At 44.6% G+C, this 15337-nt stretch overlaps 1 protein-coding gene across 1 annotated transcript in view; it reads left to right on the forward strand.

Annotated features, from left to right (window-relative positions):
* Positions 1–4635: 4635 nt before the first annotated feature.
* LOC144894026 (uncharacterized) overlaps positions 4636–15337 on the forward strand; it is a 117274-nt gene continuing 106572 nt past the window's right edge. The window contains exon 1 of the mRNA XM_078785585.1: positions 4636–4895. Coding sequence (XP_078641711.1) covers positions 4757–4895 — 139 coding nt within the window. The 5' untranslated portion in view covers positions 4636–4756. The remainder of the gene's footprint in view (positions 4896–15337) is intronic.

Here is a 15337-nt window from a genome sequence, read left to right on the forward strand (position 1 = left end):
CTGGTCTAAGGCTATGGCAGAGAATGCACGTGTAGTCTTCTTCATGGTGAAGTTTCCTGCCAGAAACTGTGCGTATACAGTTGGATGCTTTGTTGCAAGTGTCACCATGTCGCGCAAGTGAACTGGGATCCACCTGGCATAGTTTGTATGTCCCAAGGCGAAGAACCATGGTACAAGCTTGGTCAGAGCATCAGTGTACAGTTGGAAGTTTCCTTCACGGACGGATCTCACATAGATCAGGACTGCCAGTTCTAGCTGCATAATTAGGAACCAGAACTGAAACTGTGGACTTGCATTGGCTTGTTCACCGCACCAGTCATCTAGTGGTATCGTATCCTGTCCCTCATCTAGTCCACTGGTGTACTGGCTGTAGGCTTCCTTCAGGAGAAGATAGAGAGTACTGGCTGTGACTTGGTGTGCTCGTCGTGTGCGTGTCACATTTGTCACTTTCAGGAAGGAATCAGCAGTACCACTTGTAGCAACCCCTGCAAGCATCAGAACGCCTGTCCACCCACTGCTATCCAGAAGGTCACCGAGGGTTTTCCATGCTGCCATCTCAATATGGAGTCCACCAAAGACCATGACGAAGTGATCTTCTCCGTGTGTTTCTGGCCATCTCCATTGGATCTGTTTGGCAAGTGTGTACAGTGGCTGATCAAGTGTGATTACAGGGATCTGACCTGGATTCAGAATATCGATTGCTTTCTTGATGACATCCATGGAGTGACGAATCATTGCCACAGATTTTGCCTGGTCATAGAAGAGAGGCAGCAATGAAGTTAAGGCCACACTACACTCTGGTTCTTCTGGAATAGACTGCTTGCTGGCATGGTATCCAGCCCATGATACTGTCTCGTCTCCCTTAAGTGGTGTGTCAGATAGCACTGTCTTCTCCATCTGCTCCAGCCACCTGTCAAAATGCAAGATAATGAACACAATTAAGAACAAACAAGTCCACACAAGTTAACAAGTCTTGGTTATTTAGGTACACATATAACTGTCCACAGTTCAAACACAATAATCAGTTACCTGTACTCAATCTGCATTGCTTCAGGGATGAGTTGGCAGTTGCTTTTGTTGGGACCCGCTAGCTTGGGTACAGGTGGGTCACATTTACCCAGAACAACAGGAGGTACGATGGTGTATGACTGTGGCAGGTGTGCATCTGTTGTTGATGTGTCATCTGGGTTTACCCGTTGAACTCCACGGCTATCGCTATTTGGGTGCTGGAAAAGTGAAATGCCAGTGCCATGGAAGGAGTCGTGGGCACTTGTTGAACTGGGGTTATGATCAATGTTATCCACTGCCCCAGTTGTGAAGAGGTCACTTTTTAGCTCAGGGGGGCTAACTGTACCCTCATTTTGGAAGAAACGGCAGATTCTGTTCCCCAAGTCCGTGGAGATGCTAAGCACCCTGTCATAGGAGATCGAGAGACCCAGGTTGAACATAGTATCAACCAGGTCTCTTTTTCGAGTCTTTGTGTGGATAAGGGTGCCCAGGTACACAGGCAGGGGAGTCTCCCGATTGTGACTGTGCCTCGTGGACGTGGTAGTACTGCTACTCTCTCTGCGGCGTGAGTAACTGTTGAACATAAGGAGTTGTGAGATTGTGAGAGTAGGTGTTGATACCGACGAGTGGCTTGACTGCTCTTGGATGTTAGGACCATTCAAGATCATAGAAACTAGTGATACAAGCGAATTAGGTACCGAATGTTCTTGGCAGTGGGCTTCAAATGAACCACTAAATGTTGAGTTCATTTTCAACATGTCTCTACGAACTATATTTGCGGCTCTAGCAAGACAAACTCCATCACTGTCAGTGTCGTGATCACATGCCTTCTGAAGGGCTGAGCCAACATCCTGGTTGAAAGCAAGCAGAATATCTCGACCGGACATGTGCTCCTCTAGGTCTGGAAAATATGTCATGATTCGATCTTTGAGTTTGGTGGAGTGGACACGCCTGGTCAAGACTGTTCCAAGCTGTTCCAGCCTGGTGGTGTATAGTCTTGCTAGGTCTACCAGCTTGAACACTGGTGTCACAAGAGCATCTGTGCGGGCATCATCGATGTAGGACACTAGCTCTCCAAGTGCTATACCGTGATTGATATCATCTTGTTCATTCAGTGTTGTGCTTGTGGCCCTTGCTTTGTTATAAAGTGACACCAGACACTTCACGTGGTACTGTGCATCTTGTGCTATAAGGTCACCTGCACTCAGTTTAGCAAGAAGTGCCTGATCTCCTAGTTTCAGGGCAGCTGTCCTGACATGTTTATCGAGGTCGAAGGTGGAAGCTTTTCGCAGAGAATTAGTACCCGCTGGTTTGTCACAAAAGAAACACTTTTCAGGCTGTGGCTGTGTGTGGTCTACATGTACTCTGTGACGGGTGTACTTTCTTGAGACACTTGCGGTTTCTTCACTAGACGTTTCTCTTTTTTGTGCCCGATGCAGTTCAGTTTTGTTGTATTTCAGTCTGCATGAATCATGCCACTTAGCCTTGTGGCTCTGGAAGGTTGACTGGATACCTTCACCATCGTCCAGGCGGGACAGTTCTAGAGATTTTGGCAGGCAGCCCATCTGGCTGAAGGTGAGGAGATAATCTGCAAGAGTTTGGTATCCGGACCCTGTGGTTCGCTTGGAATCAGCTGGACAGGCAAGGGCCTCATCGGTGACCTCCTGACATAACACACACTTCTCCCAATCTGTCAGATAAGGCATGTTTGTTCCAGATGTACTAGGGCTTTGGGGGTCTAATAGCTTGAAATTTTTGTTGGCCATTGTCAATTAAGCATTATCCACCACCACCATCCAATCAATATACAAATTGGGAACCAAATCTAGGTAGCTACTACAGTCAATGAGCGAAGGTGCAGTGCAGTCGAGTTATCATCTGAAAAAGAAATACATACATTATTATCATAAATATAGTAATTCGCTTTCGTAACTTTTCACTAGCCTTGCATTGTTCCTTATAGTCACCTAGTCTATGATAGGAAAGTTCATAAAGCTACATCAAAGTTGTTCATATAAAGGTATTGAACCAAAATTACACCCAGGAGAAATCAGATAGTCATGCAAAGTTAAATAATTAAACCGCTAGACCAGTCCTGTCTATTGCAATGGTAAACCATTTGTTCTGCCCCTTATAGGCCACCGTAGATTCCAATTTTGAACCCAGTATGAAGGTATTGCATAGCATGTACATGACAATTTATAATATGCTCATTACATTGTGTTTCAATAGCAGCACAAATGACAAGTCTGAAATAATAGGTAAATATGTCCTTCTTAGCCGCCATTTTGTAAAATGGCCGCCATTTTGGGCCAAGGAGAAATCTGGAATGCCCCTACATCCAAATTTCACTGTAAGGGTATGCCCTAACTGTGTGCCAAGTTTCATGCTTGTATCATCAAAGGCACAATTCTACCACAATTCTTCACATATCTGCCGGACTATAAAGGGTTCTGAAGAGTTCTAAATGGTAAATCTATAGGGTTCTAAATGGTAATTCTACGGGGTTCTAAAGGCTAATTGTAAAGGGTTCTAAAGGCTCTAAAGAGCTGAAAAACCCCAAAATAGAATAAAAATAGCCAAAAAATATGGGAAACATATTTTACTTGCTGCAAATCGACCAGGATTATTTAATGCCTTCTGAATATCTGGATACACTATGTCCACTGGACTTCTCTCATCCCCCCAATCAGAAACTGCCTCATAGAACCCCAATACATTTGTTAAACATGACCTCTCTTGAGTAAATCCGTGCTGATTATTTTTAATGAGTTTAAATGTATTTATATTCCGGTATTGGCAGTTGATCATCATTGTCGACACCAATTTTCCCAACACTAATTCTAAAGACTGGCTTTGGTGATCAAACCACTCATGAAACCACTCCCAAGGAGGCACGACTTCATACGTGAGAAAACCTTGACCCAAAAAAGTCGTCTGTCCAGGAGAAAGATCGATACAGGTCATTACCATAATCCACTACAAAAAGGGTTCATTGGGAAGGGAAATGGAAAAGATGGCTTGAGAAGAACATGCAGATTTGAAGAAGGAATAGGCGGGCGAAAGGGGACTAGGGGGACACCAGGATGACATTTTATAGCTGGGTCGGGATTCGGACCCAGGCTAGATAGCTTAGGGGAGAATATGCACAGCTCTCGGGCCAAGGCCATCCTGCAAGGCGCAAGCCCTATCAATGGTGGTAAGCTGGAGCGGTGCGACCACAGACTCAAAGTGAAATGCTAATCGGGATTTGCATGAGAGAATGAGACATTGGATCTTGGTGTTGAGAGCAATGACACAGCACGGGTAGAGTAGACGAAAGGGAGGGAAAAGAGGAGGGGTGAAAGTAACAGTGGGATATAAAGAGCGGGAGTAAATGACGATTGGGGGCGGGGTTTGGGAAGTGGGAAGAGTCAGGTTTGTGGGACGGTCGTTCTGCGCTCGTATCCAGTGACGCGCAGCTCGCCTGGCACCGGCAACCGGAGAATGAAGGTGCAGGGCTAACGGGCAATGGTAGTCGGGGAACAGGAGCGGCGGGTTAGGGTTGGGGGAGACCATGGACGATTCCGAGGTGCAGGTGGGAGGAAAGAATCTGCTGCCTGGAAGTGTGCGCTGATGTAAGTCGGAGGCGCTTCATCTCCCTCATTCCGATTCCGCAGCAGGTCCACTCCCCCCTCCGCAAAACCCAGTCCGGCGCGCTTTGTTCTCGAGCTATTGATTCTTGTGCGAAGGCCAGACCGTGGGAACGATGCACGACCCGGAGAAGATCGAACATCGGAAGGTCTCGGTGTCACCGCACCTGCGGCTCGTCGTTCTCATAGACATACTCTTCTTCCTCTTTACATTCTCGGCACGCCACTCTGTCGTCGAAGCCGTCAGTCCTCCAGGTAAACGTGCATGGTGGGAGCCGGTACTGAAATTCCTGCGTACTGCGTGCGTGTGTTTCCCTCGTTATTTCATGCAGAACACGTGGGGAATGTTTGAGAAATCGATGAGGAATGAATGAATAAATGTGACGACCACTGATACTAACTTTGGTCAGGCCTGAGATGACGAGAAAATGACATGTAGGTCTAAATGAAAGGCATTGGAATTAGCTTGACTAATCTATAAATCTTCTGACAAACACATACAGATATGCTTTGTTTCACCTGGCCATACCTGAATGTTTGAAGGTACAGTTTTTACTAGTCCGCTATTGGCTCAACGGTTAAGGTGACTGGCTGGAGATCTCAGGGTCCTGAGTTCAAACCCCCCCCCCCCCCCCCCCCGTCAAGCCGTTGAATTAACACCAGATGGGTTGACTCTGAGGTCGGCAAAATGAGTAACACCTTACTGGGATGAATGAGCCATTCAGGTATGCTGCGTCAGAGTGACGACCCGTCCAAGATTGTGCCCAATAGCCAAGAGACGACCCGTCCAAGACTGTGCCCAATAGCCAGGAAACTGCTTTGGTGGCCCCATGTATCTGGAGATGCAAAACGGAGTGGTCATCATCATCGCTCAAATAAGGAAGCACGAAGACTTGGTGGGGAATAAAACTTAAGTTGCACCGATTGTTGTTTCTCTGGTTACCTCCGCCACCAAAGGTGGATGGAGGTTGTTGTCACCCTGTTTGTGAACAAGATATCTCAAAAAGTTGCGGACGGATTCGGACGAAATTTGGCAGAGATGTAGTGCATGTGACACCGACGAAATATTAGATTTTGGTGAAGATTCGGATCCGGATCCGGCTACTAGAATTTTAAAAGTGATTCTTCACCATTGGGCCAAAATATTGGGAGGAAAAAAAACAAAAATTGGGAGATAGGGCCAAAAACGATACATAGCAGGACATCTCAAAAAGTTGTGGACGGATTTGGACGAAACCTGGTTGACCGGTTGGGTGTGTGACAAGGACGATTTGATTCGATTTTGGTGAAGATCTGAACATGGATTCGGATATGAGAATTATTTAATTTTCTAAGTGATTCTTCACCATTGGGAGATTGGGCCAAAAACGATACATAGCAGGACATCTCAAAAAGTTATGGAGGGATTTGGACGAAACCTGGTTGACCGGTTGGGTGTGTGACAAGGACGATTTGATTCGATTTTGGTGAAGATCTGAATATGGATTCGGATATGAGAATTATTTAATTTTCTAAGTGATTCTTCACCATTGGGAGATTGGGCCAAAAACGATACATAGCAGGACATCTCAAAAAGTTGTGGACGGATTTGGACGAAACCTGGTTGACCGGTTGGGTGTATGACAAGGACGATTTGATTCGATTTTGGTGAAGATCTGAATATGGATTCGGATATTAGAATTATTTAATTTTCTCAGTGATTCTTCACCATTGGGAGATTGGGCCAAAAACGATACATAGCAGGACATCTCAAAAAGTTGTGGACGACTTATGACAAAACTTGGTGGATGAGTTGGGTAAGTGACAATAGCAAGTCTATTATATTTTGGATCAGGTCCGGATCCAGATCCGGCCTATCAGTGGGATACAAAACGTACTGTTCAGCTTGGTGGTAGTTTTAATTTTGGATTCCCTAAGGCTGCACATTACTGATTAACCCTATTAAAACATATACCATACCACCACCTTCTTTTATACCCCTTCTCTTTGTAAATACGAAAGCATTTACTCAAAAGTTTCTCGAAAGGCAGCATTTTGTACAAGCTTTGGAGTTTTTGCAGGAAGTGGGAGTGTTTTTATTTTTTGGCATCCAAAGTCTCAGGTCATGGAAATGCAGAATGGCAACCTGACTGAGGGAAGAAAGCTGACACGCTGACTTGGATGGATATAACAAACAAGGAAATAATGGATGATGATATAAAATTAATTTGGACAGGGGAGAGTGGAGGAACGAGAGCTTGGATTGGGAAGCATTAATGGAAATTCGAAATATCATGGATGGAGATTGAGGATGACATTAAATGTTGTTGCACTGCCACCTTGAATCGTTGGAGGAAAGAGTGGTATTGTATTTGTACCACCTTCGGAGGGCAGCTCCATAAGCTGGAGGTGAGAAGTGAGTCTGGATTTTGGGAGTACCAACAAGGAGGGGTTGTTGCATCTCAACAACAACATCAACATCAGGTGCATCCTTGAGAAACTGGTGAGGGTTGGATGTTTGAAATAACGACTAGGTAGAAAAAAAATCATAATCGATGCATTGGAAAACAAAGAGGCCATTTACCTATGTACAAGGGGAGAGCAGGAGGTAGGAGCGTAGGCAAGGATTGGCAGTGCCCAGGGCTGGGTTTGCACCTGCACCCCTCTTTTGCAGTTCCACTGTCGAAGTGCATCCAGGGATCGGAAAATTGTGTGCTTAGCAGAGGTGTCGATGAGAGACATTCCCGTGGTCATGAAATGACTGGTATTATTCATCACTATTCGCTCAATTATTGCACAAGATCATCATTAACTCACCAGAGGAAAATTTAATTGGATCTTTGGATTTGGATATTTTAATTTGGTGAATTGACTGTACAAGATGAGTTTAATTGCCATTCTAGCTTTGGATGAAAACTTTCACCAAAGTCAATTGATACCCAAATCGTTCTTCTGGCCCCCGGCATTGCATTATTACTCATCGATAACCAATTAACCATTTATTTGTTTTATCATTCATTGTTATTACTGTACATGCAAAATCGAAGATTCCCAAGTACATTCGTTTCCTGGGTATCTTTGTTTGTTTGTCTGTCCGTTGCCAACAGGTGTCGATTCAAAACCGATCTTCATGAAATTTTAAACCAGCTGATGGAGCTAGTCAACAGCTGGAAACCTATTGTTTTTGAGGTCAAGTCAAAAGGTCAAAGTCACATACAGTGGCCTGCGAAAGTATTCACCCCTTCCAAAGTTTTCACATTTTGATGCCACCTAAGCTCATTATGATGATTTCAAATCAAACTTAAAACAAAGAGTCTTCATAAACTACTCCAAAGTGATAAAGCTAAAAAATTCAGATAAAATGTGAATAAGTTAGATTAACAGAGAAAATCAGATGATTCTCAGTTGCATAAGTATTCAAACCCTTTGCCTAACTATCCCCAAATCACTTCAGGAGCAAATTATTTGTTTGAAAAGTTAAACATAAGTGTAATAGGTTTCACTTGTATGTAATCAGTGGTTCAACTTAAAAATTAAGCTCCCCCACTTATTTAAGGAGTTTTAAGGTGCAACTCACTTGGTTAATCAACAAGGCAAACATGAAGACCAAGGAGCTTTCCAAAGATGTCAGACATAAAATGGTGGAGAATCACCATTCGGGAGAGGGTTACAAGAGAATTTCAAAGTCACTCATTGTCCCTTTGTGTACGGTGAAATCCATCACTAAGAAGTGGAAGACGTATCATACCACACAGATTCTACGCATATCAGGTCACCCATCCAAACTCAGCACCCGGGCAAGCAGGAAACTGGTTTGCGATGTCACTGTAAATCCAACAATGACTTTGAAAGATCTGCAAGGCTCTATATCTGAGATAGGGATCAGTGTTCATCAATCAACAATATATGTTCCCTTCACAAAGCTGGCCAGGAATACCAGCATCACAAAACTTGTATTCATGACATGTAACCTCCTTCAACTATAAGTGTTTAGTTTGATCCCATCAGTTTTGAATAAAAAAGTTCATTGGGAAAAATAGTTTCTACATAATTTTTAATTTATCTAAATGTGGCATTATTTGGCGGGGGTGAATATTTTGCAGGTCACTCTAGTTGGCTTGTACAGATATAGAGAAAGGCATTAGGTTGATTTGGAGATGGACATGTGAACGAGTTTTTATGGGATAGAAGAAATAAAGTAGCATAAACAAATCTCTCTTTTGCCAGAGTGGCCGGGCTGATGTCTCGGGGATGGAGGTGACACTTTGGTCTTGGACTTCGGTCCATAGGAGATCGGAACAGTGCTCGTCACGCTGTATGTCGTTGATATATGTGTATATTGTTAAGTTTGAAGGGGGTAGACAATGATTACCTTTGAGCCAGGTAGAGTGTATAGATTAGTGTGCTCCGACTATCGTGAAGAAGAAGAAACCTCGATGTATAATAAGTAGGAAATTTGTGTAGAACTTATGTCGTGGAAGAGCTTGTATCTTCGTCCCCATGAGGGGGGTGGGGTTTGTTAATTAGCGAGGGATTATGGGTAAATTAATCCCCTATATGTAATTGCCTCTGTAATCTTTTCCTTTGTTCCTTATGACACCACTCTACACACCATAGCAAAGCCAAGCAATAAACACCACAATTAATAACGCTAAATAAAAAACCAACCGGAAACCAGGCATGGAACACTAACGTGGATAACATTGACGTGGTGAGCACACAGGACAAATGGTCCATGGAGCCATGCATCGAAGAGCAATATCTGGTCCAGGATTTGATTGGCACAAGGACTGGTAAGATGGGACTCGCTGATAGGAGCAGACACGGAGACATCGTGGGATGACGTCTGAGCCTCAAGTACAAAATAGTTGGACCGGTGGACATTTTCTCTTCTCGCTTCTTCTTGTTCTGGATCCCATAGCGAACGGTTGCTATTGCTCTTGCGCAAGGAAGATTCATCTCAAACGGTCGTGTTCCGACATCTTCATAGTGATCGTGAGGATGAAGAACTGCGGACCGAGAACTGCGGTTTCCCAAGCAATAACAACGAGTGGACGGGCGCGGCCTGTTCGCTGCACTCTCGATGAAGCCAGGAGTGAGCGGATGTGCAGCGAGGCCTAGTTCGCGCCAACGAGCGCAGTTTCCCACCAAGGACGTGAGGGGTTTTAACGATTCCTGACTAGATTCAAGAGCCGATTTGAGCTACTGTAAGTGCCACAAAGTACACATATTTATTTTTCTGTTATATTTCCCTTTGTCTGTAAAGGGGCCAGGTGGGAGTGCTCCAATTAGGAATATAGTTTTATCGTGCATTATTTTTCTTTAATAAATCCAGTATTTTTGTACATTTTAAATCCGTGTTGGTTTGAGTGGATTTATTGCACGGTCAAGGAAGTCGGGTGGACTCGTGAAGGTAAGCGCTTACGGCTCCTCCCCACTTGATTCCCTCGTGTGTAACGAAGGTCCACCATTGAATTGAACGCCTCGGAGTGTTAAGCTCGTTTGGTCACCTGTGTAACACCATGGAAAATGTTCATGGAAAATGTTTCACATGGAGGAAAATGTTCGGAGAAAGCTTGGATTCGGAAGAGGGTCAGAGAGCGGTATTCAGGATTGCAAAGCAGATAGCGAAAGAGAGGTGTGATGTGATGGGGGTGAGTTGTTTGAAGGATGAAGTGGGACAAATCGTTGTGGACCCAGATGGAATTAAAGGAAGATGGAAGAGATATATGGAAATGCTGTTGATAACAGAGAATGAATGGGATGGCAACATAGAGAGTAACCCAGTTTTAGGACCGGCAGAGAAGATAACTGAGAAGGAAGTTGAGGAAGCGATAAAAGCAATGAAGAGTAGAAAAGCGGAGGGCCGACAGGAGTTGTGGGAGATATGTTGAAGGCAGCAGGAAGTTGGGGTGTGAAGAGAATGACAGATCTGTAATCTGGTGGTGAAAGAAGGTCGCATTCCAGTGGATTGGGAACTGAGTACCCTCGTCCCTCTATACAAGCGGAAAGGTGACCCTCTGGAGTGTGGCTCGTACCGAGCGACAAAGTTATTGGAGCATGGAATGAAGGTATTGGAAAGGGTTTTGGAGAGGAGGATAAGGAAGAAGGTGAAGATCGATGAAATGCAGTTTGGATTCATGCCAGGAAGACGAACGACAGACGCGCTCTTTATTGTGAGGCAGTTGCAGAAGAAGTACATGGAGAAGAGGAAGAAGTTGTTTCTTGGGTTTGTTGATCTGGAGAAAGCATTCGATAGGGTTCCACGCAAAGTATTGACATGGGCATTGAGGAAGTTAGAAGAGGAGGAATGGTTGATCAGAGTCGTGATGGCAATGTACAAAAGAGCGTGCACAGCTGTAAGGACGAAGGACGGGAACAGTGGTGAGTTTGAGGTGAAGGTGGGAGTGCATCAGGGGTCGGTACTAAGACCACTACTATTTGTAGCTGTGATGGAGGTGCTGGCTCAGAATGTAAAGGAGGGTTTACCGTGGGAGTTGTTGGATGCAGATGATCTGGTGTTGATTGCGGAAAGTATGGATGGACTGAAGGAAAAGATGAACAAGTGGAAGGATTGTATGGAGACAAAAGGTCTGAAGGTGGATATAGGAAAGACGAAGGTAATGGCAAGTGGTAAAGCATGTGGTGAGGTGGAAAGAACTGGGAAGTGGCCATGTGCTGTGTGCAGGAAGGGTGTCGGAGTGAACTCCATTCAATGTCCAATGTGCGCTGAGTGGGTTCATCAAAAATGTAGTGGTCTGAGAGGGTCATTAACCAATGTGGCAGCTACATTCAAATGTAAGGTGTGCACAGAGGAAGCTGCAGATGGAGGAAACGTTGAGTTGGATCTTGGAGACAGCGTGAAGCTGGAAGGTGTGAAAACATTTTGCTACCTTGGAGACATGCTGAATGGAGAAGGTGGATCAGACTCGGCAACGGTTGCTAGAGTGAGATGTGCATGTTAGAAGTTTCGGGAACTGAGTGGCGTGCTGATGAGGAGTGGAGTGTCGTTGAAGCTGAAGGGAAAGGTGTATGCTGCATGTGTGAGAAGTGTTATGATTTATGGGAGCGAGACATGGGTCATGATTGTAGAGCAGCAACAAAGGCTGGAAAGGGTGGAAATGCGAATGGTTCGGTGGATGTGCCGAGTATCGTTGAGAGAGAGGAAGACAAATGATGAATTGCGAAAGATGATGGGAATAGAGCCTGTGATTGATGCTGTGAAGAGGAACAGGTTGAGATGGTTTGGTCATGTGTTGAGGAAGGATGAAAGTGACTGGTTGAGAACAGTGATGGAAATGAATGTAGAAGGGAGTAGAGGACGGGGAAGACCGAGAAAGACTTGGCTAAAGATGGTGGAAGAAGAAATGCGGGCAAGGGGGTTAACAAGGAGAGATGCAGAAAATAGGACAAAATGGAGAAGATTGTCATGGGGACTGCAAGGCTAACCACCGCTCTAGCAGGGAAAATGGCCTTAAAATGCATGTTGTTGTTGTTGTTGGTCACCTGTGTCACACCCAGCGGTGTTCACCAGAGGCTAGTCACATGACAATATATATATATATATATATATATATATATATATATATATATACACACACACACACACACACACACACACAGTCACATGAAAAAGTAAGTACACCCCAGGTAAAGTTTTGACTTTTTCAACATATTTCAACATACAGATATTTGATCTTCATTTCAACAATATTGATAGATAAAGGTGATATAATATAACAAATATCATGAAACATTTACATTTTGTAGTCCATTGGATAATTTAAATAAGCATAAATGCAAATTTCGCATCTGGAAAAAGTAAGTACACCCCTACATTTATCACTACTTCAAATACCTAAAATTAGACTCAGGTGCACCAGCTCAGGTGCAAATGCTTAGAACATCGTTAGAGAGGATCTTGGAGGAACCTGTCTTATTTAAACCTCAGACATTTAGTTTGGTTTGCTCTTTGTTGTTGAAGTGTGAAGCGTCACCATGCCTGGATCAAAAGAGCTCTCTGAGGCCTTCAGAAAGGAGGTTATAGATGCCTACGAGTCTGGGATGGGATTTAAAAAGATTTCCAAACAATTTGAAATCAATCATTCAACTGTCCGGAAGATCATCTACAAGTGGAGAAGATTCCAAACAACTGCCATCTTGTTCAGGCTGGGCCGCCCCAGCAAGTTCAGCCCGAGATCAGACCACAAGATGCTGAAATAAGTCTCTAAGAACCCCAGAATGTCATCACGGGACCTACAGGTAGCTCTTGCAACTGTTGATGTCAAAGTGCACGAGTCTACCATTAGAAAGAGGCTGCACAAATTTGATCGACATGGGAGGTGTGCCAGGAGGAAACCATTGCTGTCCATAAAGAACATCAGGGCAAGACTAAAGTTTGCCATTGAACACCGAGGCAAAGATCAGCACTTCTGGAACAATGTTCTCTGGACAGATGAGTCAAAGGTAGAGCTATTTGGCCACAGTACCAGAAGATATGTTTGGCGAAAACCAAAGACAGCATTTGACCACAAGAAGCTGATACCAACTGTAAAGCATGGTGGTGGAAATATTATGGTTTGGGGCAGCTTTGCTGCATCAGGGCCTGGGCAGCTCACGATCATAGAATCCACTATGAATTCTTCATTGTACCAGAGGGTGCTTGAGGATAATGTGAGGCCATCTGTCAGAGAGTTGAAGCTCAACTGAAGGTGGACCTTGCAACATGACAATGACCCTATACATACCAGTAAATCCACCAAGGAATGGCTGAAAAGAAAGAAATGGAGGGTTCTGGAATGGCCAAGTCAAAGCCCAGATCTAAATCCCATCGAGATGTTGTGGGGGGATTTGAAACGAGCTGTGCATGCAAGAAACCCCTCAAACATCGCACACCTGAAAGAATTCTGCATGGAGGAGTGGGCAAAAATTTCTCCCAGTGGATGTCAGGGATTGGTAGACAGTTATAAGAAACGCCTACTTGAGGTTGTTTCTGCCAAAGGGGGCAATACCATCTATTGGAGCCAAGGGTGTACTTACTTTTTCCACATGCGAAATTTGAATTTATGTTTATTTAAATTATACAATGGACTATAAAATGTAAATGTTTCATGATATTTGTTATATTATATCACCTTTGTCTATCAATATTGTTGAAATGAAGATCAAATAGCTGTATGTTGAAATATGTTGAAAAAGTCAAAACTTTACATGGGGTGTACTTACTTTTTCACATGACTGTATATATATATATATATACACTTTTATATATACTTTTATATATACTGTATATATATATATATATATATATATGTATATGTATATGTATATATATATATATATATATATATATATTGTTACGGACGCGGTTAAAGATGTTATTTTGACCGAGCGGTGGTGTAACCGCGACCGAACAGTTATTACACGACTAATACCTGATTTGCCCCAAACTTTGGCCGGATCGCGCCGCGGCTGCTCAATGAGGGAAAAGACTAAAACGACGAATGCAAAGAGGAAGACGAAGGCAAAGAAAGGTTTGGAAATACTACTAAATTTATTTACTATTTACACACATAAGCAAAAAGAAAGCAGTCACGTTTATTTACAACACATAAGACGCAGGTGACACAGTGCAACGCCAGCTTACCTACAGTCTTAATTAACCCAGGACAGAACAAACAAAAGACAGACTCACGCGGGGAATGACAGGAATGGCAGGAGGTGGATGGCTGGAGGTGAACGCTTGGTGGAGCCAACGCGGAGCTTGGTGGAGGTGAACGCTTGGTGGAGCCAACGCGGAGCTTGGTGGAGCTTTGGTGGAGGTGAACGCTTGGTGGAGCCAACGCGGAGCTTGGTGGAGGTGAATGCTTGGTGGAGCCAACGCGGAGCTTGGTGGAGCCTTGGTGGAGGTGAACGCTTGGTGGAGCCAACGCGGAGCTTGGTGGAGCCTTGGTGGAGGTGAACGCTTGGTGGAGCCAACGTGGAGCTTGGTGGAGCCTTGGTGGAGGTGAACGCTTGGTGGAGCCAACGCGGCTGGTGGGGGGTTGGTGTGACGGGTTCTCTCTCCTTCCCTCACAAGCTTCAGGACTCTTTCTCTCTCTTTCTTAGTCCCACCCAGGCCAACAACTTCCTCTCTTGCTTAGTCCAACTCAAGGCCTTTCTGTCTTCTGATCTCCTCCCTCCTCGACTCTACTCAAAGCGCATCTCCTTTTGGAAACGCCCCGCCGTGGGTTATATAAGCCCCGCCCCTCAACCTTTGCGAACCTCCCCCAAACGTTCTCTCTCCGCCCTCTCAAGCCAAACCCCTTGTTCATGGTTGGTCGAGTGGGGCTGGTTCACTCCTCCCCTCTATGACGAGGTGGGGACCCGCCTTTCTTCCCCAACCCTGCCTCGTGGTCAATGGCGGATGAAGGGAAAACCGCCCAAAATGCAGTTGGCAATTGGAAGGGAGGTAATTGGCAATGGCACTCGAGGCCTGGCAAAGACGAAAGGGGAAATGGAAGTTTTGGGAGTGGGAATGAAGGGAATCTATCTCTTTCACTGGTGCAATGGAGTATTTCTATTAATGGGAGACACAGCCTTATCCTAAAACACAGAATAAGATATAACTATCGAACAGGGGTATTCTAATATTGGCTGACGTGTATGCTTGTGGACTAATTATGGGACGCCCTTTTGACCTTTACACAGCTCCGGAGGCAGGAGGCGCAGAATAACCA

This window comes from Myxine glutinosa, chromosome 1, assembly GCF_964187855.1.
Source record: "Myxine glutinosa chromosome 1, kmMyxGlut1.1, whole genome shotgun sequence".
NCBI classification, from domain to species: Eukaryota; Metazoa; Chordata; class Myxini; order Myxiniformes; family Myxinidae; genus Myxine; species Myxine glutinosa.